Below are 21395 nucleotides of genomic sequence, written 5' to 3' on the forward strand. Positions count from 1 at the left end.
ACATTCAGCTGTGGGCCTGGCCTGTGCCCCCTTCTGCACCGAGCTCCACTGAGAGCTGTGAGGTGGGTTGGGAAGGAAGACCTAAGAGGTATGTGAGAGGAAGGGACCCCGGTTAGATCGCACAGCCCTGCCGCTACTCCCCGCGGCCCTGGGAAGCCCGGCCTCCCGCCTGCAGGACAAGCAGCACTGCTGTCGCAGGGTTGCTATGACGTGGGTGCCGCAGAGCTCCCTGGGGTGTGCGGTGGCGGAGGGGAGGATGACCGTGGGTGCTGGCGGTGCCGCTGGCCTCTGCTTCTCACCTGAGATGGGGGGCAGGGCGGAGCTAGGGGATCCCCCGCGCCGCAGGGGCGCCACTTCCTCTTGCCCAGGCCAGCTCCCCTTTGCCCCAACCTGGGCCTCAGGGCGGTGGTGGGGAGGGGCTGCTGCAGAGGTTAAATGTCCTGGGCTGACAGGGAGCTGCGGGCAGGGGGGACACCCACCCCTCGAGGGCCGGGAGTCCAGGCTCTCCTAAGACTGGCAGTCCAGACTTGGGTTCAAGTAGCGGGCAGCTGTGCAGGGCAGAGATGGTGGCAGGTGGCAGGGGGCCTGCGCGAGGGTGGAACCAAGCTAACGGCAGCGTGCTAGGAGTCCAGCTGCCTTAGTCAGTAGCCAGCCAACCCTGTCTCAAGAGAAATGCAAACAGAGCTGGGCACACACCTATAATGAGTGTCTGGGCAGGAAAAGGGAGGAAACCTCCCCCGGGGCAGATTGGGATCAAGGGATCGAGGGATGGGGAGAGGAGATCACGATCAGTGGGGGACAGAGAGCAGACGTCAGCACTCTGGGACCAGAGCTCGGCTGTGACGCCTCATTCCCCAGGGTGCAGGGCCCAGGCCGGCAAACGCCCACCACAGGGAGGGCCCAGCCACGCGGCCTTGGCAGGCCGGCATCTCTCTGGACAGCTGGTACCTCTGCGAGGGGGCCCTCATCTCCCAAGAGTGGGTACTCACAGGTGCCAACTGCTTTGGCAGGTGGGTGCAGCGGCCAGGAAGGGTGATGGAGAGGGGCCCCAGGAGGGGGCGCCCAACCTCTTCACCCCCCGCTTTCCACAGCTGCCCCAGTCCCACTTCAGCGTGACCCTGGGCCCACACTGACTGGCGCTGGACGCTTGTGAGAGCAAGTCCAGCGTGGAGGAGCTGCTCCTGTCCCCAGGAGGGCCTGGGGGCCTGGTCCTGGCCCGGCTGGCAAGGCCACCACCTCTCAGCAGTGCTGTTCAGCCTGTCCCTCTGGCTACCCACCTGGTCCTGGCGTTTTTTCCAGGGGCATCCCTGTTGGGCGCAGGGGTTTGATCCTGTCTTCGCTAAGGACGGGAGCGGACGCCTGAGATAGCTGAGGGTGGGCCGGGCAGACAGCTGGGATGGAGCTGGGGCCCTGCACAGCCGGAAATGCCCGGAGTCCCTGAGCCCCGAGCACAGCCCAGCTCTGGCCTGCTGCTGGCTGGCACATGGACACGGGCCTCGGGGCAGAAGGTGGCACTGGCGCCTGCTACTCCCGGGTCAGCTTCCAGACCCACCCAGCCTGGAAGGCAGCCCTGGGCCCTCTCCCCACCCCCTCCCTTGGGCCGCAATGTGTCCCCTGTTTCACTGGGTGTGGCCCTGGGGAGACTGTGAGAGTCCAACGGATGACACGACGGAGCTGCGCTGAGGGACTTGGGGGTCCACTAAGAGAGGACGGGGAGAACTGGATGCCCAGGAGGGCAGGAAGTTTTGCGGCTGGACTGGTACCAACCTGCTGAGGGTCCCCTCCCGCCCCACCTCGCAGACCTCTATATCCCGCCCCCAGAGCTGTGCAGCATCGCGCTGAGGCTGCCACACGCCAGCACCAGCCGAGACGCCTCCCGCCTCCAGGCTGACTGTCCTGACCCGAAGGCCAGCCTGCCCAAGGGCGCCCAGTGAGCCAGATCCCACGCCAGCCCACCCCACCTGGCGGTGCGGGTTCCAGCCTGGCCCTGCACAGGCCCCACCCGTCCCCACGGTCCCTCCTAAGGCCACTAGGCCTGGTCACCTCTCACACTCCCGGGGGGCCACTGATCCGCACCCTGATGGCCATCCCAGAGACCCCGCCCCCTGGGGAGACTCCCCCTTTAGGTTCTGTGCGGACGTGGGGCAGCCTTGGACATGGCCAGGTCTGCGGTTACAGGGAGCCCTGGTTATTTGATAATAGCAAGCGTTTTGTTGAAAACTGTCCTTTGTGTAATACTGAACCACAAGGAGGAAAGAGCTGGGCGAGAGTGGTAGCATCTGTGAAGACGCATTGTACCTGGGAGGGTGTGAGGGGTGGGGGACGGGATACGGCCAAGGCCTGGGGGAGGCCAACTCCCACCTGAGCCCCCGGCCCACCCACCCGGCCTCAGCCTCTCTTGTCAGAGGTGTGAACACTGGCTGCCCAAGCCCCCTCCCCTGTCAAGTATCTTTGCTCACCTGAGGCGGGTGGGGGGACGGTCGGTGGGCCCGGGCTGGCTGTGACTCCTCTTTCCCTCTCCCGCACAGGTGTCTCGTGGGACCCCCCTGGTCTGCTCCCAAGCTTGCAGCTGGTTGCTGCAGGGTGTGATGACCCGGGGGCCCTGCTGGGTGCGCAGCCTCCTTGAAGCCTTCACACCTGTCCACCCCTTCATTTTCTGGATCCGGGGTAAGGTCTCCAACGCCACCTTTGACACCCCAGCCAAGAGGCACCCTTGGCGCTGGGCCAGGACCAGGCAATGAAGCAGTGAGGGTCGCGAGCCCGCGGAGTCCCGGGTTTGAATCCCGGCTCAGCTCCTTACCAGCTGCTGTGACTGTGTCCCAGTCATCTCGCCTCTGAATCTGCTTCCTCTTTTGTGCAACAGAGACTTACTCAATTATTCATCCACTCCACAGGCTGCCACCAGTGCTCACTTGTGCCAGGCAACCGGGACACGGGGTGGGCGCGGCCCCTGTCCTCACGGCGTCTGTGGGTCGGGAGCGACGAGCATTGGCCGGAGCTGTGACAGCAGTAAATGTGCAAACGCGAACCGTGCTCAGAGCTACGAGCAGGCGGACGACCCGCTCCGGCGGCCAGGCAGTGACGTCCCGAGGCCAGTGTCCTGGCGGGGCCGCGCTCGGGCTCGCCCCTCAGCGACTGCGGGTGCTCGGGCGGCCGGGGCGGCCCCTCCGCAGCCTGTTTCCCGCCCCACGCGGAGGAGCGCCGGCGCGTGTTTAAGGATGCTCCAGGTCCCTCCCAGGTTTGTCTAATAAACTTTTGGGAGGCGAGGGTCTCAGAAGGCCCGAGGGAGCATCCGTTGACCCCACGCAGGCAGCTGCTGATCCCACGCGGACTCTCGGAACCGGGGCCGGACCCCGACTGTCGGGGGCCTCGCTCTTGAGCCCCACGCGCGGTGGTCGTCGCCTCCGGCTCAAGACCTCCCACGGGCCTGGTGGGGCCGGGTCTGAGTGGACACACACTTCCCGTGGGGTAACCTGAACCAGGGATGTGCTGGGTCCCGCACCAACAGACACAATACAGCCGCGGATTTCGCGCCGACGGTCCCCGCGAAGCCCCGCCTCCCGCCGCGCCGCCGCACGCATGCGCTCGCTTTTCCGAAGATCCCGCTTCCCAGAAACTTGTCCCGCGCGCCACGCCGTCCGTCTCCAGGGCAACCCGGCTCCTCCTAGCAACCGCGCAGCCCTGCTATGGCGGCCGCGGGTCCCAGCGTCTTCCTGCTCATGGTCAACGGGCAGGTGGAGAGCGCCCAGGTGAGCGGCCGTGGACCACGCGGGGCCGCACGCGTCCCCCCAGGGCCGAGCCTCGCCGGAGGGAGCCAGCTTGTGAGAGGCTTGGTGCGAGGTCGCGCGAACCCTCCGCCCCATGTGCGGTGTGGAAACAGGCCTGGGGGGTTGAGCGAGGCCGAGGCCACAGTCGGCCGAGCCCGCGTGGAGTCACGGGCAGGGGCCTCCACCCCACGCGACCCGCGCGGGTCCGTGCGCAGCGAGGCCCCGCGCCCTCGACTCTCAGGCCCTCGGAAGCGGGTTGGAAGGGAGGTGATCTGCTTGATCTGATGCAGCGATGGTGGCGGCTGCCCCGGTCGGGGGGGGGGGCGGGGGCGGTGTCTGTTGGACGGAAGGGGACGCTACCCTCCAGTCCCCAGCACGTCCTACGAACCGTTTGTTATTTCTGTGTATAAGACATAGTGTATGCCAGCCTCCATGCCCAGCCCCGCTCAGTCAATCCTCACAACCACCTGTGAAGTAGGTATGACTGGCACCCTCATTTTACAGATGGGAAAACTTGCCCAAAGCAGTGGCGGAACTGGCATTCGAAACCTGCTCTGATGTCAGAGCTTTGCTGGACTTGCCCTTCCAGGCTGTTTTAAAAATATTATGAGTATATTGTGAGGACTAACTGAGATGGTTTAGGTAAAGCTCTGCTGGGGCCTCTTAGTGGGCATCTCCCGCCTTCCTGTTTCATCAGGGACGCTGCCCCAGTCTCCCACTCTGTCCACCTCCCCCTTGACCCAGTGCCCAAGACCCGCTTCCCCTCTTCTGCTCTGTCCCATCAGGGGCCTCAGCTGGGCTGGGTCACATGTCTCTGTGCTCTCAGCAGCCCCCTCAGCCCCACTTTTCCTCCCCCTCTGCTCGGGGCCCCTCCTCTAGCAGGCCAAGCATATGTTGCTCTGTGTGTCCTAACAGCACCCTGCCTTCTCAGACCTTTCACTTCAGCACCATTTCCTTAGAGCTGCTCCTGTGCCTGCCCCTGTGCCAGGTGCTGGGGACACAGAAAGCTCGCACACCTGTCCCTTGTTCACAGTCTAATGGGGTTGAGAGAAATAAACAGTCAGTGCTGTGATGGAGGGAAGCACCAGGGGCTGCGGGAGCTAGGAAGTGGCCCCCCAGACGGCCCGGAAGTGAGGGCAGGCTCCCTGAAGGATCAGTTTTGAAGGGTGAGCAGGAAAACTCCAGGTGAAGGAATGGGAAGGGTATGTCATACAGAAGGCAGAGCCTGAGCAAAGGCCCAGGGGCAGTAGCGGCCCCAGACCCTCCGCTGAACGCCACGTCCACACCCCCTGCTGTCTCTTGGCCCCCGCCCCCCCTCACCAGGTGCCTCACGTTCGGAGTTACTGGTGGCCGCACCTGCCTGGCCAGCAGTCGGTCTCAGCGTGAGTCCCTGTGAGCAGAAGCCGTGTATGCTTATCTCCACAGTTTCCTGAGTATGACGATCTCTACTGCAAGTACTGTTTCGTGTATGGCCAGGACTGGGCCCCCACGGCGGTAAGCTGGGCCCTTTGGCCTCCCAGACTCACGGCCTTCGTGACTGGGGGGGGTCTCTGAAGGCTCCATCACACCCGTTACCCTCCCAGTTCAGAACCAGTTGAGAGGTGGACGCTGAGTTCAGGGGGGACCCGCATGCGAGTCTGCTCCTGGTGAAGCCGGGGCAGAGAACGCAGCGCCGCGGTGCTCCCTGACCCACCCCCGAGGCCGTGCTCGCTCGCGCGCCCTGTCCTGGGAGCTGGCGCGTGGCAGCAAGTGGGGATGTTTGGGCGGCGCGGGTGGGCAGGTCCTTCCACTGCACTGCCGGTCTCCTCAGCCTGTGGGGAGAGTCTGGAACCCTCCTTCCAAGAGTCCCCGAGGAATGGTCTGTCTCCACCAGGGGAGGGACGATGGTGCCTCTTCAGCCCGCACCACGTTACTGCCTGCGCGGCACTGGGGCGACCCTCACAGCCGCTCGGAGCCCGGTCCCTCCCCTGTGCAGCTGAGACCATAGCGCTTGTCCTCCAGGCGCCTGCTAGGCGACAGGTGCCGAGGCTCTTGGTGATGGGGACGCAGTGGTGAACAAAGCCAGGGAAGCCCCGGTCTTGCTGGGTGCACGTCTTGAGGGGGAGACAGACACGGGGCAGTAAACACTCCAGGCTGTTGGCTGGTGACACGCTGGGGGAAAGCAGAGGCAAGAAAGGGAGGGATGAGAGGCCAGAAAAGGCCTCATGGAGACGGCAGCCGAGCACAGAGCTGAAGGAGGCGAGGGGACAAGCCGCGTGGAAGGCTGTGGAAAGAACTAGGCAGGCAGAAGGTGCGGAGTGTGCAAAGGCCCTGAGGCGGGGGTGTGCCTGGCATGTTTGACCCGGGAGGTGGGGGGCCAGTGAAATGGAGACAGAGAAGGGACCACATCACAGCCAGCCGAGCCACTGGTGACTTGACAGAAACACTTTGGTAGAGTGGGGGCCAGAGGTCAGATTGGGGTGGGTTCAGGGATGCAAAGTGAGAAGGAATTGGAGCTGGTGAGTGTCGACATGTCTTTTAAGAAGCTTGGCTGGGAACAAAGGGGTGGGGGGGCGTAGGGCCAAGGGACGTTGCTTTGTAACCAAGAAAGTGACACGCACACACGTGCCGATGGTGACAGGGGAGAGGGCGACACCGTCCCCTCAGTGAGGCTGAGGCACACCGGGCACCGGGGGAGGGCTGGGGCCTCGAGGTTCCAGGCCCTCATGGATGAAAACCCTCAAAGACCTGGGAGCCCCTCCATTACGTCTCAGGCCCCTTCGTTTGGCAGAAGGTGGTGAAGGAAACAGCTCTCCCAGCTGCTGCCCAGGGAGGGGAGGGGCGTGGAACTGGGACATTGGCCGTCACTGTCGTCCTCGCAGGGGCTGGAGGAGGGCATCTCACAGATCACATCCAAGAGCCAGGATGCGCGGCGCGCGCTGGTGTGGAACTTCCCCATCGACGTCACCTTTAAGAGCACCAACCCCTACGGCTGTGAGTCCACAGGCCTCGTCCTGCCCCCGTGTCCACACATGGACCTTCCCTGCCCATCCCCTGGGCCCTCGACCAGCCTTGTCACGTGCTCTCAGCCACCTGGCAGTTTCCCCCTCCTCCCCGCCCCCTTCCTGCTCATCTGTGTGCACTTGACCTTCCTGAGGTTCTGACAGAGCCGGTGAGGCCCGGCCTGAAGCCTTGGGTGGCGCTTGCCTGCAAAGGGCAGAGCCTGGCTCAGCAGTCTGGCCAGGAGGCCTGCCCTGACAGCTCTCCCCTGTCCGTCACAGCTGTGCTTCTACCAGACCCGAGCGCCCTGCTCCTCCTCCAAGTCCCTGCCCTTCTCTCTGCCCGGGGGCCCTGGCCCTCATCCTACCTCTGACCTTCCCAAAGCCCTCCTCACCTGCAGTGTTTGCAGTGTTTGCTTTCTACCTTACCTGGCAGTTACCAGTCACTCTCCCTTAATAAGCGCCAACTGTGTGCAAAGCCTGGGGTTCGCTCCACAGGGGCTGTGAATACTCTCCCTATGTGGGCTTGGCCAGGCTTTGTAACCCTATCTGGTAGGTAGATTCTTCTCCACGTCTAGGAAACTGAGACTCAAAAAGTGACATCATTTGCCTTCAGCTTTACCTTGAGTAGCTGAGCATGGATTTGATTTCAGGTCCATCTGATTTCACGGTCCAGGCCTTATGCTGCGTGTGGCGGGGGCTCAGGCTTACCGGGCACGGAGGGTCTGGAGCAGAGGCTGCCTGGCTGTCCTCCTGGGCGGGGACTGCCATCCTGTTCCATGAGTTCCATGAGAAACTTCCACAGGCTTCCTGGAACAGGGCACTAGGTAAAGGACCAATCTCCTCCTGCTGACGACGGCTAGGAAAGGTGAATAAAATATTAAAAAGCAAAACCAGAAAACAAACTACTTGAAGGCATCAGACAGGTAGCAAAGTCCTGGCGCTTTAGGAGGCCAAGACCCAGGAAAAAAGCAGAGCTCCAGAGACACCCCCAGCCACAGCTCCCCTGGGAGTATTTGCTGATTCCAGCAGAGGTGATCGAGATGCTGATTCCAGCAGAGGTGATCGAGATGCTGACCGAGACTTTTGTCGGCCGCTCTGGGCTGGGGACCGAGGAGCCAGGAAGATCCTGCCACCTCAGAGCTCTGAGAGAACAGCCCGCCCTGGCCTGCGGCCCGGCTGCCCTCATCCCCGCCCTGGACATGGTGCCAAACATCCACAGACTGCACCTCACAGGACCCCAGAAGGGTGATCTGTCGTGAGCAAGGAGGGCTTAATCCAGAAATAAGAAGTTCGTGCAACATCTAAAGTCAACCGGTGAGACTCACTATGTTAAAAAGAAAGTCACCGTCACCCCCAGCGATGGAGAAGATGTGATAAAATTCAACGCATCCATGACAGACCTGTAGCCAGCCAGGAGTAGAGGGAAGCTTCCTTAATCTGATAAAGGCTATCCACAAAACTCAGAGCAGACGTCACTTATCTTAGTGAGATGTTGAAAGATCTCTCTGTCAGATCAGGATGCTTGTCATGACCACCAACGTTGTACAATTCAAAGGTATAAGAATTAGAATCATGTCACCTGTCATTATTCACAGGTGACATGATTACGTAGCATTTCCAAAATAACCTACAGTAAATTATTAATAAGGGGGCATGACTACCAAATATAAGATCAGTATACAAAAATCAGTTGCAGGCTTCCCTGGTGGCGCAGTGGTTAAGAATCCGCCTGCCAACGCGGGGGACACAGGTTCAATCCCCGGTCTGAGAAGATCCCACATGCCGCGAAGCAGCTAAGCCCATGCACCACTACTACTGAGCGTGCGCTCTAGAGCCAGCGAGCCACAACGACTGAGCCCATGTGCTGCAACTACTGAAGCCTGCACGCCTAGAGCCTGTGCTCCGCAACAAGAGAAGCCCGCATGCAACAACGAAGACCCAACGCAGCCAAAAATAAATAAGTAAATAAATTTATTTAAAAAATCAGTTGCTGGGCTCCCCTGGTGGCGCAGTGGTTGAGAATCTGCCTGCCAATGCAGGGGACATGGGTTTGAGCCCTGGTCTGGGAAGATCCCACATGCCGCGGAGCAACTGGGCCCGTGAGCCACAATTACTGAGCCTGTGCGTCTGGAGCCTGTGCTCCACAGAGAACAAGAGAGGCAGCGATAGTGAGAGGCCCGCGCATGTGATGAAGAGTGGCCCCCGCTTGCCACAACTAGAGAAAGCCCTCGCACAGAAACGAAGACCCAACACAGCCATAAAAAAAAAAAAAAAAAAAAAATCAGTTGCTTTCTGTATTAAAATAGAATGTGTTTTCTATTCTGTATAAAAAGTAGAAATTGATATTTTAAAAATAAATTCTTTCCAGTAATATCAAACATAACCTGTTCTACCAGCTATCAAGCTGTGATTCTAAAGCACAATCACGAGAGTAGTTTTGGCACCAGGACAGACAGATCCGTAGGGAGCCCAGGGCAGAACTGAACATGTGCAGCTGATTCATGACAAAGGCGCAGAGCAGGAGGGGAAGGGGTTCTTGAGAAGTGGTCCTGGGGCAGCTGGATACAAGCAGGAAGAAAAGTGCAGCCTGATCCCTGCTTTGTATCAGGCACACAAAGTCCATCCCAGATGGATACACGCACGGAAACGTGAAGAGCACGATGATACGGCTTAAGGAGGATTCCACGCAGGCGGGAACCGTGGCACCAGAATGAGGACTCCTCACAGGAGCAGATCTGCGGGTTCCACTGTTAAATTTAGGGCTTCTAGTGACCCAAAGACATCATTACGGGTGAAAAGAGACCATCCGGTTGTAAACTGGGCAAGAGGCTCGAGCAAGGCACCGCCCAAAAGGACGTCCGAGTGACCAAGAAACAGGATGAGGTCTCAACTTCATTTTAGGAAGAACAGTTACAATTAGGAAAATGCAAATTAAAGCCAAAGTGAGCGGCCATGATTCAGGACCAGAACAGCCCAGTTAGGAAGCTTGAGGACGCCAAGCTCTGGTGCGGTGCCCCCAGGGAAGCAGCTCGAGTGAATGCACGGCCTGGGCAGACACGGGTGCGCGTGTGACGAGAGGTCGCGCTGTCCCAAGAAGGAGACACAGCCCGGGCGTCCATGGCCGCCAGACAGGACCGAGTTCTCCTGCCCTGGAGACGTGACTCGGTTTGCATGCGTCTCATAAACACCGAATCCAAGAAGCTGGATGCGGGAATCTACGTACCATACGATTCCACTCATGCAAAGTTCACAACCTGGGCAGAACCAACGGACCACGTGTGGGATGCATTCTTTGGCGGTGAAACCTTACGGAAGAGGAGTGATGACCTTTGAGGCGGTGACGGGGAGGGAACAGACGTCCCCCAGCACCGGGGAGCACTTCCTCTGCGTCAGGCCCGAGCCCGGGCGTCTGGAGGACGAGGAAACAGGCTGTCCGGTGGCCGCGGGTCCAAGCTGGGCAGGCCGGCCAGCTCTGGGCCTCCCCGCCTCCCGAGGATGTACCCCAATGGAGCTGCCAACAGGGAGCAGTGGGAACTGGCAGTGCTTGAGAGGAAGGGGGTGCGGGGCCTCCCTGAGCCACACGCAGACACCCCCGGGGTCCCTGTGCACTCCCTGGGCCTGTCCAGTGGCAGGACCGGGGCAGCACGGGGCCCAGCCAGCAGGCTCTGCTCTCCCACCTCCCTGCAGGCCCACACCTGGGGGCTCCCGGGCCCGCCGCCCTGCTCTCCACCCTGCACCTCCCCTGGGCTTGCCCGCAGGCTGACCCCTGCCTTGTCGTTCGCAAGGGCCGCAGATCGTGCTTAGCGTGTATGGGCCGGACATGTTCGGGAACGACGTGGTCCGAGGCTACGGGGCGGTGCACGTGCCCTTCTCACCCGGACGGTAGGTCCTCCTTCCGACCGGGTCCCTCGCCGGGCCACGCGAGGCTCACCCCGGGGCATGCTTCACCTTGAGGCGGGGAGTGCGAGGGTCCCTGGCGTGGGGGCGTGGCCCACACCTGGGAGGGGGTGTCCTGGGGCATCGAGAGGGGCGGGCCCAGCCAGAGTTCCAGGGCAGCTGGGGTCGGAGTTCAGACACTCATTCCCTCGCTGCTGGCCTGAGGACACACGTGTCAGACACGTGTGACCACGGACCTGCCCTCGCAGGCCCCCCCGAGTAGTGGGCACAGATGGAGAGACACAGCTCTCTCTTGTCAAGCACGGTGACAGGGTACAGGCACCGTGTTCCAGGCGCGGGGTGGGTGGCCAGGGTCAGCCGACCCTAAGGGGTGAGGACTCCATCAGAGCAGGTGGAGGGAGGAGGCCCAGCAGGCGAACCTGAGGGGTGTTGAGATGGGAAGTGCAGGGTGCGAGGGGAAGGGGGACGGGGGATGGGTGACCACAGCCGGGTGCGGCCCAGGGGACTGTCAGGGGCTTCCTGGAGGATGGCAGCGCGCTGGGATATTTGGAGAAGGACAAGGGCCCCGTGAGGGGCACAGTTGAGCCAGGGTTGGTTTGTAGCCCTCAGCATCCTCTCGACCCTTCAAAAGAAACAAGGCTCTCAGAGGACGCAGCCCTGGGGCGGGGCTCCGGCTCCGACTTGGCCACCCCTCGCTGGAGGCTCAGAAGGCTCCGCCACCTTTCCGTGGCTCGGCACAGCTGTCTGTGAAAACGTTTGTTTCAGGCACAAAAGGACCATCCCCATGTTTGTCCCAGAATCTGTGTCTAAACTGCAGAAGTTTACCAGGTGAGTCTCCTGCACACCCATCCCCCCAGCCACTCCTGGCCTCAGCGGTCGGGTGGAGGGCTGTCACATCCCCCGCTGCCATGTCGTGCTGGATGGCTTCACACAAGGGCCCTCTGCCAGGAGGTGACAGCTGAGCAGGGACTAGAGCAGAGGGCGGGGCCGGCGGGGCTCGGGGCGCAGGGAGCAGCTCGGTCTCGAGGAGGTAGTGACCTTGGTGGGGCAGCCAGTGGGGCCTGCACACGGGCCTGCAGGGAGACCAAGCCCGAGGCGTCTGGCCCCTTCCCTCATCCGAGTAGGAGCTGGAGGGCTGGCTGGGCCTGGCTGACCGACTCGGGTTGGGTCAGCTCAGCTCCCCGGTGGTGGGCCAGGCCCAGGGGAACGTGTAGCACCGCCTGGGCCCCCTGGCCGGCACCCTGCTCGGGGGAGGATGCTTCCTGGGCTCTGAGGCGCCTGCTGCCCTTGGGAGCCCTCCAGAAGCCACCGTGATGGGAAGGGCCAGCGTCGGCTGGAGGTGACAGCACCACCTCGGTGTCCACACTGCTCCACGCCCCACAGCTCCGAGGGAGGGCTGCGGGCCCCCGTGTGAGGCCTCCCTGGGGAGGGGGGGTCCTTGCTGGGAAAGCCCTCACTGCCGGCCAGGCGGCAGCAGGGGGTCGTCTCCCGCCCTTCGGAGGGGCTCTTGCCTGGGCTGGGCCGTGTGTGCTTGGGTTACGGAAATGGGGGAAGGCAGCTGGATGGACAGTCGTCCCAGATGAGGGGTCCGTGTTCCAGCAGCCCCTTCTCTCATCCCTTCTGCCGGGCCTCCGCCTCCGGCGTCCTTCCTCGGCCTGCTGGCTGCCTGCTTCCCTGCGGCCACTTCCTGTAGCCGCCGCAGCCAGTTACCACGGACTTGGTGGCTTAAAACCACAGAAATTAACTTTCTCACAGTGGGACCTAGTCTCTTTGGGGCCATCACGCAGATCCTCCAATCTGCTCTTCACACGGCAGAAAGGGTTCCCTGAGACACCGCTGCACGAGCTACTCAGGCACATCTCCGCCTCAAGGCGCCCGCAGGGCCCCTGCAGCAGCGTCCAGGCTGGCGGGGCCCTTGGGGGCTGCTTCCCCGGGCTGGTCCTCAGCGCAGCCTGGGGGCAGGTGCCGCGTAGCCCTGCTCCTCCGATGGGGAAACCGAGGTGCAGGGAGGGGGCGAGGCTCCCCTCCATGACCCCCTGTGCCCCCCCTGCCCCCTCCCTGCTCCCCTCCCGCCCCTTGCCCTCCCCACTCCCCTGTGCCCCCTCCCGCCCCCTCCCTGCCCCCCCCCCCCGCCCCGAGCCCCTCACTGGCTCACTGCGTGTCCGCGGCCTGCTCTGAGGTGCGGAGAACCTTCTGCCTGGGTGGGAGGCTCAGATGTCAAGAGGTTAATGCTTTACGGCTGGAGCCCCATGGGGTAGGGGACCATTATCACGTCCCCATTAAGGTGAGAACACCGGTGCTCAGAAATGGAAGTGACATCCTGGGTCCTGCTCTGTTCAGAGGACAGTGGAGAGCCCAGATCTGGCTCCTCTGCCCACCCCAGGGCTGGTTGTTGGGCTCTGGGTTGGGGCCCTCCTTCCCCAGGAGGATGGGGAATCACACTGTCCCAGGGCCCCGCCTTCCCCACCGCGGCTGCTGTCACCTTTCTGGGATTTCTGTCTGGGTTCAGGCTGTCTCCTATCTTCCCAGCTGGTTCATGGGACGGCGGCCCGAGTACACAGACCCCAAGGTGGTGGCTCAAGGGGAAGGCCGGGAAGGTAAAACTTGACCCCCCATCCCCCGGGCAGGTGGGACCAGGTGGGCCCCCCGCAGTCAGATGGCTGGATGCCAGGGACCCGCCAGCACACAGATGCGGGGGCAGAGCCCAGCCCGGAGGGGTTGGCACGTCCGTCCGTCCCCCGTCCCCACCGCAGCCCCTTATCCCGGTGAGGGGCGTGGGCCCAGCTAACGCTGCCCTTCTGTCCTCAGTGACCCGCGTCCGCTCCCAGGGCTTCGTCACTCTCCTCTTCAACGTGGTGACCAAGGACATGAGGAAGCTGGGCTATGACACCGGGCCTCCGGACACACAGGGGGTCTCAGGGCCCAGCACACCCCAGGGCCTCTCCCGGTGAAGGCATCGGCCCCCTGGGACGGCCCAGCGACCCACCTGCCTGACGTGCGTCGGGGGTGGCCGGTGTTTGTGTAATAAAGTGTTACCTTTTCACAGAGCCCAGGCTGGGGCAGCTCCTCTCCCCGCAGCAACTGCCCTGCGAGCAGGGCCCCGGGGCTGGCGCGGGCCTTGGGGGGCACAGCCCGGGGTGGAAGCTGCGCCAGGACGAAGCCAGCAGCCGAGCCTGGGCTCAGCCTGATCCCGGGCCCACGGCTGGGCGGCCCCCACACTTCGACACGCTCGTCCCTAAAACCAGCGTGTTGTCCACCAGACAGGCGAGCCGGGCAGCACCTCCCTTGGATGGAGAGGCCCGTGGCAGCCCAGAGGACGGGCTGCAAGCTTCCCCAGGGTGGGCAGCGCCACGGCGGGGGAGCCCCGCCTGCCCTCGGCCCCCCCCGGGCCACCTGACCCCCCCACGGGCCGCTTCCGGGGAGCCCTCTGGCCAGAACACCGGGCTTGCTCAGGGTTCTCCCCTCAGCAGGATTTGAGGGGAGCCCCGCAGCCTGAAGAGCCCACCTTAGCCACCACCCACTGCCCAGCTGTCACGGGGACCTGCCTTTGTCCCAGTTCCCCCATAAACTCAGGGCGCCCAGCTCACTGCGCGCTCTGGAACCGTCCGCCAATCCCCAGCATCCTGACCCTCTTTACGTGGAACCTTCCCTCCCCGCTCTGGCCCCGCTGCTCCGCAGAAGCATCTCCTGCGTCCCCGTCCCAGCTCCCTCGACGCCCCAGCCGTCAGACCACACCACGTCCACCACAGACTCCACCACCTGTCTGCTCGTCCAGTGACCCCGGCACGTCACCAACCACACGGACAGCCCTTCCCGAGACGTGGCCTCTTCCTCAGCCCCCTCCCTCTCCCTTGTAATGATCTTGGCCTGTGCCCCCGGCAGCCCCCAGCCCCCTCCTTCCCCTACGCTCAGGCTCACACAGGCACCGAGACCGGGTCGGTGGCCTTGTGAACCGCAGGCCAAGCTGGACTCCAGGCAGGAACCAGCTCCCAAGCGCGCCTCTCCCGATGCCTCCAGATTGATAAGGGTGGGGGCGGGGGAAGGACACAGCCAGAAACCGCGTGGTGATACAAATGATAAATTATATTTATACAGTAAATAAGTATCAACAGTCAACACAAGTTCCAAACCGGCCACCCGCCCCTGGGACTGAGAAAACGGCTGGGCAACACCCCTACCACGGTGCCCGGCAGGAGGGAGCTTGATGGCATGTGTCCCACACGCGTGGCAGCACCAGTGGCTTCATGATCAGTGCAACGGGCAACACGGACGAGGCGCCTGGGGGTGGGCCTGAGCCGGGAGCTGGGCGGGAGTCTGCCTGGGCCTGGGTGGGCCACTGGCTGTGACATCGGGGCCTTAAAGTCCCATCGGGAAGGGCCCCTCACTCTCACGAGGAATCATGACCCCAGTAGCGTGGTCCTGTGCCCCGTGAGGGGGTCGGCCCCTACCTCCCGGGGGAGCACCTTGCCCCGAGCCCCGCCCTGCCCCACCCTCCCCCAGGCTGCTGGGAGAGGCCGGAAGGGCCTTCGTGGATGACTCTGGAGCCCATGGTCCAGCCCCAGGTCTCGGGCTGGGCAGGAGCTCTGGGCCGGGGGTAGCCCCAGGGAGGAGCACAGGTGAGCTCTTCTACATGGCAACAGGAGTGGCCTGAGCAGGCAGTTCTGAGTCAGCCTCCCGTGCCCAGCGCCAAGGGTCAGAGCTCCTGGAACCAGAGAGGGGGGAGGGGCCCCATCCCCCCAGGAGAGAGACCCTCAGCTGTCAGCTGCCCTTGGTGCTAGAGGTGAGACGTCCGCCACGTAGAGTGAGACTGAGGTGCCCGCCAGGCCGGCTGACCAAACAGACAGGACTCGGGGGGAATGGCCCTGCTCTGGGGAGAAGCCAGTCTCTTCTGGTCTTTCATCTGTGACTTCCCTAATACTTTTTTATAGTGGTGGGCGGGGTGAGGAGAGCAGGGGAGAGGGAGGTAAGATTAGTGCACGTTCGCTAAAAATCTCTTCTGGGTGAGAATGATTTTTTTTCCTCTGCCAAGTAAGAGATGATTACTTCTACGTTGCAACGGGTGTCTGGAGGGCGGGTGCGTAGGTCGGGGCCAGCCCTGGGCCCTCCCCCTGTCAGCCTGGGCTGCCCCCGACATGCCGCCCCCGCCGCTGTCCCCACCTCTACCCTGAGTGTGGAGTAAGACAGAGGGGGTCACAGACACAGGGTTCCAGAAGCCTCTCCTTCCCACGTTCCCACTGTAAACGAAGTCTTGTTAACTGCATGCCTTCAGTCACAGAAAGGAGTTAGCTGATAAAACCTGGTGAGTCACATTCATATGTTAGATTTTTTTTGTCTTTAACTTTCTTCACGTTGCTTCATCAGTAAGAAAAATAGCCTCTCTCTTAGGATCTAGCCAAAAAGGCTGAAAGTCAACGGTTTGGTAATCCACCAGGAAAAGGAGTTAAAGGGAAAGGCAACTGGAGGCTACGATTTTGTTACTGTTGTAGTTTTCTTTTCCTTTTAAATAAACATCTTTTATGCATAATCAAATTCCCATATGTTTTCCTATAAAGAATTTGCTTTAGTTTTTCCATAAGGCATTTTTTGTCTCTTCCTATTTAAACTTTCTTACAGAGTTAAAACCATAAATAAGAGGAGTTACACCACTAACGTGACGCGGCCAATATCTTAACCCAGCCAGACCTGGCAAATTCTATCAAAACTAGACAGTTAAATAAGAACGACGTTATAAAAATATTAGCCAAAAAGACTATTCGATAATTCTGCAAACAAATACGAAACTGTACTAAACAAAGTCTGTGTGAACGCGTACAAGCATGGGGCACGTGGCGGGGTTACGCTCAGGCTAGTTTAAAGCTTGCTCTAGTGGGTTTAAGTCAAGAGTTGTTCCACGGTGGCGCCATTTACTTTGAACTCACACACGAGTCAAAGAAAAGTAAAATACGCACAACCGCGTCCCCCAAAGGTCAGTGTCTGAGGGAGCCCGCACTCCACCCCGTCCACGCCCGGGGGGGGCGCCAGGGCTGAGGGTGGGGGCCGGGTCCTGGGCAGGGGGGCTCCCAGAAGCCCGGGGCTGAGGCTGGGCCAGCACCGAGCACTGCCGCCTCCTCACCCAAGGCCCCCGAGGGCTGGCGGATCTCCACGGGGGCCGGGCCTGCGGCCAGGCTGGGTCAGGGGTCCTCCCGCCCGACACAGGCTCGGGGACCCACGTGCCGCGTGATGACGCCTCAATAAGCCCGCCACCTCTCGACCCTCAGGCTGAGGGCCAGGGCCGCAAAGACACCCTCTGCACACCCACCCCACTCTCAGACCCCATTCCACAGGCGAGAGCCCCTGCCTGGCGTCCTCGGCACGGATGCTCTGCGGCGGGTCCCGGGGGGGGACACTAGAGGAGGAACGGGTTGGTTGTGCCGGTGGCCTGAGCTGCTGACGGGGGGACGCCCAGGCTGCCCACCATGTTCACCGCAGCGGGGCCCAGCGGTGGCAGGGAGGAGCCGCCAGCCCCCAGGGCTGGGTGGGAGGCTGCGGACGTCACGGAGGCCACAGCCACGGGCTCCACAGCCGGGCCGGGCCCGAAGGACGTGCTGCTCCCCAGCACCGGGCTCCCCCGCAGCTGGTTCAGCGTCAGCGGCTGCGGCTGGTTCACCTGGAAGGGGTTGACCGGGGCTGAGGCCGCGGCGGCACCTGGAGAGAGAGCGGGCAGGGCGGCCACGGTCAGAGCTGCAGCGTGCCCGGGCCTGGACGACCCCGGCACAGCGGCCACCGGGGCAGCCCGCCCGCCCCTCTGGGCCTGGTGTTGGGACTGGGAGACTCAGGCCGTGAGGAGCCCAGCGAGGGGTCAGGCTCGCGGGGCCCAGCTCCTCCTCCGGGCTGGCACCCCGGGCGCCCTCCCTCGTTCTCTCAGCCAGCCAGCCAGCCAGCCTAGCTCTGCGACCAGAGGGAGAGGGGAGAGGAGAGAGGTGCGGGGAGAGAGGGGAGCCACGGGGGAGGCGGGAAGCGCAGGGCGGCCTGCACCTGGGGACCCTGGCATAATAAAAGCTCTGAGAAGTCCTGCAGTCTAGAAGCAGATGCAGCTCCGTCCTGCCCAGTGTTTCCCGAATGCCTCTCATACCAGAAACCCTTCCCCGCATTCAGCAGAAACATCTACTGATACCCTGGCCAAAAACCACGGGCGCTGCTGGCACTGAGTCTCCAACTCGGCCCAGCCCCTGCTCACAAAGGCTGCCAGGAAGGCAACCCCAGGTCACCAGAGGAGATGCCGCCTGCTCTTCAACGCTCTTGCATCAGTCGCTCCTCGGAGCCCTGGGAAGAGGGCTGTGCAGATCAGATCACCCGGGCTAGAGATGAGCAGACTAGACTACAGAGTAGGACCAGAAAGGGGCAGAGCCAGGAGGATGGCCCTGGAGGGCCAGGGGGCTGCCAGAGCCTCCTGCATCTTGGCTGTAGCTCCAGGCCGTGACCGGCCCCCCACAGCCTGGCAGTGGAGCTCCTGCAGGGGCCCTCGGGGCAGACCCCTGGCTGTCGGCCAGCTCTGCCCTGGAGCCACCCCCGCTGGTGGCAACCACGTTCCCTACCCACCTCAGGAGCGCACGGCCGGGCAGGACCCAGGCATCACACACACACCGCTTCTGCCAGAGGGTCCCCGACCTCAGCCCGCCAAGTCCTCAGGTCTGAGGACAAACACCTTGAAGGTGACCTGTTCCTGCCCTTGGGGAGCCCAAGGCCTTTCTGGGAAAACTCTGGGGAAGGGCGGGAGCTTCCTCAAGGAAGAGGGTTGCCCGGACTGAGAAGCGAAGGGGTGATCCGAATCCCCAGCCCCGGAGAAGAGGAGGGAGATGTCCCGGCAGAGGGAACAGGACGTGTAGCAGGGGGCAGAGAGCAGCCCACGCAGCTGAGGGGCTGAGCGCACAGGGGGCTGGCGTGGGCGGGGGGCAGAGAGCGGCCCACGCAGCTGAGGGGCTGAGCAGACAGGGGCCTGGCGTGGGCGGGGGGCAGAGAGCGGCCCACGCAGCTGAGGGGCTGAGCAGACAGGGGCCTGGCGTGGGCGGGGGCACGGGACACGGAGGCCCTGGCCACTCACTCGAGGGCTGGGGCTTGTCCTGCAGCCCACGTGGAGCTCCTGAGGGTGGAGAGCCCACCGGCAGGGAGGACGGGCTTGGGGGCAAGGGTGAGTTCCAGCCCCAGATAAGGCAGAATCCAGCAGCAGGGGTGAAGTGAGGGCTCTTGGGGTCCCTGGAGCATGGCCCAGCAGAGAGCCCAATTACCCTTAACCCGAAAACGGGGCTGCTGGGCAGCAAACCCAGGCTCCTCCCCTCAGCCCCAGCACTATGCGCCCCCAGCTGACCTAAAACTGGCGCTCGCTAAAGGGTCTCCCTGGCTGGGGCACCAAGTCAGGGGCAGCTTCTGCTCAGCCGTCTCAACTGAGGACAGAGAGGCGCGAGGGCTGGTCCAGGACGCCCGGCGCTACGCTACTGCTCAGCCGGGGCCAGCACGCCCCTGAGCCTGGTCCCCGCCTGTGGTCCCCGAGGGAAGAGTGCCCCGCAGAGGTGGAGGGGAGGTCAGCGCCCACAGGCCTGCCCCAGAGCCGCTCCCAGGAAGGGCAGCCAGCCAGAGGAAGGCCGGGAAGCAAGCATACCTGGGGCCAGGAAGGGGTTGAGGGACTGCGCCGGCGGGGCTGGCCTGGCCACCAGCGAGTCCAGGTTCACCAAGGCTGCGTTGGGGCCCAGGAAGGACTCGGGGGTTTTCCGGGTGCCGCTGGGCTTGCTTGAGGCCACGGTCGCGGGCTGGGACTCAAAGGGGTCGGGGCTGGTAGTTCCACTGTTCTGGGCCGGCGGAGACGCCGCCTTGGCTGCAAGACAAGGACACACACGGGCTGGTGAGCCTGGAGGGCTCATCCAACCCCGAAGCGTCCACAGCAAACCCCGATGTCCCCGGACGCCGACTCGCTGGGGATGCGTGCGGCCGCCTAAGGAATGGGGCGTTCGCTGCAGTGCTATTTCCAACAGCCCCAACCTGGAGCCACGGTCAGCCACAGGGCAGGGCAAGTACAACCAGACCTGAGTCCAGGGACGGAAGGCACGATGAGGAAGGAGCAGGGACAGAACAGTGCAGCACAATCTCCACAAATATTAAGATGGCATTTTGGGTTGGTGGCCACACATGAGTAGTTCACATTTTTTTAAATGTTTTCATTTTCTAAATTTTCTACAGTGAACATGAATTGCTTGACAGTAAGAAGAAAGCAAATGACTTTTAAAAATTCAGCCAACAGAGGGTGTGCTGAGGCAGGCCGGCAGGAACGTGGCTGCTCTGCTAGGCTGCTCTGCTCTGTGAGATGGTGATGGGGACACGGGTCCCGAAGAACCATCGATTCTGCACTCAGCAGCCCCACGTCCAGGAACCCAGACTCAGGAGATAATGCAAAGTGTGAGCAGGAGGTTAAGCACAGAGATGTTCACTACAGCATTATTTACTTTAGCACAACTTGAAATCAACTTAAAATGCCCTCCCCAAAATTAACGATTAAATATTGGGTTGGCCAAAAAGTTCGGGTTTTTCCGTAGTATCTTACGGAACCCAGTAACTTGTCGCTGAGCCCTACGAAGAGATACTACAAAGCTCTTTCTAGAGAATTCGTAATGTTGAAAGAAAACGTTCTCAATCCGCTTTTCCATAAAAGTGGTGGGAAAAAAAAAAAAGTGGTGGGGGCAGCATTCGACTCCCTCCATCCGTAAGAGCTCAGAAAAAGTGCTGGGAGGGAGCACAGTGGCCACGTGTAGATGGAAGAATTACACGTGACTTTCACTGTCTTCCATAAACTCTCCCACACTTTCTACAATGGGAACACCTCCAGAATTGGGGTAAATACTTCACAGGCCCAGGGAAGGGTGCTTAGGCTTCTCCCTGAGGGGTGGGGAGCGAGCAAGGACAGTTAGGTTGTACTTTGGCCTGTGGAAGAGACACACGGAATCTTGTTGCTTTTTTAATGCGGCAAAAGAAACCCGGGGAAGCAGCAGCTCTAAGTTGCTTCTGGGCCCCTGGAGCTGAGAGGGCCCGGGGGCGGTGCGGTGAGGGGTGCCAGGCTGCTCCTACCTTAGGCCAGCCCAGCCCTGCCTGCTGGGGGAGGCAGGGGAGGGGCAGTGGGAAACGGGAAGCGGGGAAGCCAGGAGAGGAGAGAGAAAGGAGAAAAGTTGCTCGGTGCAGCTGGGAGGGGTGGCCCTGAGGAAGGCAGGCGCCACCTGGCTCTGTCCCCAGCCCCACAGGGCTGTGTGAAGAGGGCATCCAGCCCCCTCCCTCTGCCCCTCGGGGCCCAGTCTCTCTCCCCGCTCCGACCCTGACCCCTCCCAGCCCAGGGGCGCTCGGGGAGGAGCAGGGTCTTCTGCAGAGCGCGCATGTGCATGCATGCGTGCGTGCACGTGTGTGCGTCACAGATGCCTGCCCACACAGAGAGCCGGGTGGTCTGGAAAAGGGGGCGCCTTTGGGGAGCTGGGAAGAGGAAGGCTGGTGGAGACGGCAGGGCTGCGCTGGGCCAGCCGGGGAGCCAGGGCAGTGGGCTTCCGCCAGCGGCCACAGGGCCCAGGGCGCGAGGCCGAGGAACAGAGGTGGCTGGAGGAGAGGAGAGGGTGACAGAAAGCTCAAGGGCATTCCTGCCGCCGCTGCCCCATGAATGTGAATCCCTGAGTCAGACCCCCGGCTCCCAGGTCAGACACGTGCACACGCGTGGAGTCGCCAGGTTCCTGACTGTGATGCC

At 62.3% G+C, this 21395-nt stretch overlaps 2 protein-coding genes across 5 annotated transcripts in view; one reads left to right on the plus strand and one right to left on the minus strand.

The window, feature by feature from the left end:
- The first annotated feature begins 3614 nt into the window (after positions 1–3614).
- On the plus strand, positions 3615–13692 carry B9D1 (B9 domain containing 1). 2 transcript variants are annotated; one of them, XM_060290925.2, is made up of 7 exons: positions 3615–3749; positions 5193–5261; positions 6629–6740; positions 10534–10630; positions 11248–11473; positions 13175–13242; positions 13454–13692. In XM_060290925.2, the coding sequence occupies exons 2-7, from the start codon at positions 5203–5205 to the stop codon at positions 13594–13596; spliced, it is 705 nt and encodes a 234-aa protein (XP_060146908.1). In that variant the 5' UTR covers positions 3615–3749; positions 5193–5202; the 3' UTR covers positions 13597–13692. The 2 variants fall into 2 exon arrangements, with proteins under 2 accessions (XP_060146908.1, XP_030717135.1); XM_030861275.3 differs by having other exon boundaries at positions 3616–3749; positions 11411–11473.
- A 1015-nt stretch (positions 13693–14707) lies between these two features.
- EPN2 (epsin 2) overlaps positions 14708–21395 on the minus strand; it is a 68861-nt gene continuing 62173 nt past the window's right edge. For all 3 annotated transcript variants that reach the window (XM_060290924.1, XM_030861262.2, XM_060290923.1), the window contains 2 exons: positions 19281–19493; positions 14708–17329 (listed from right to left, as the gene is read on the minus strand). In XM_060290924.1, coding sequence (XP_060146907.1) covers positions 17031–17329; positions 19281–19493 — 512 coding nt within the window. In that variant the 3' untranslated portion in view covers positions 14708–17030. The remainder of the gene's footprint in view (positions 17330–19280; positions 19494–21395) is intronic.

The sequence above is a fragment of the Globicephala melas genome, chromosome 20 (genome assembly GCF_963455315.2).
Source record: "Globicephala melas chromosome 20, mGloMel1.2, whole genome shotgun sequence".
Taxonomy (NCBI): Eukaryota; Metazoa; Chordata; class Mammalia; order Artiodactyla; family Delphinidae; genus Globicephala; species Globicephala melas.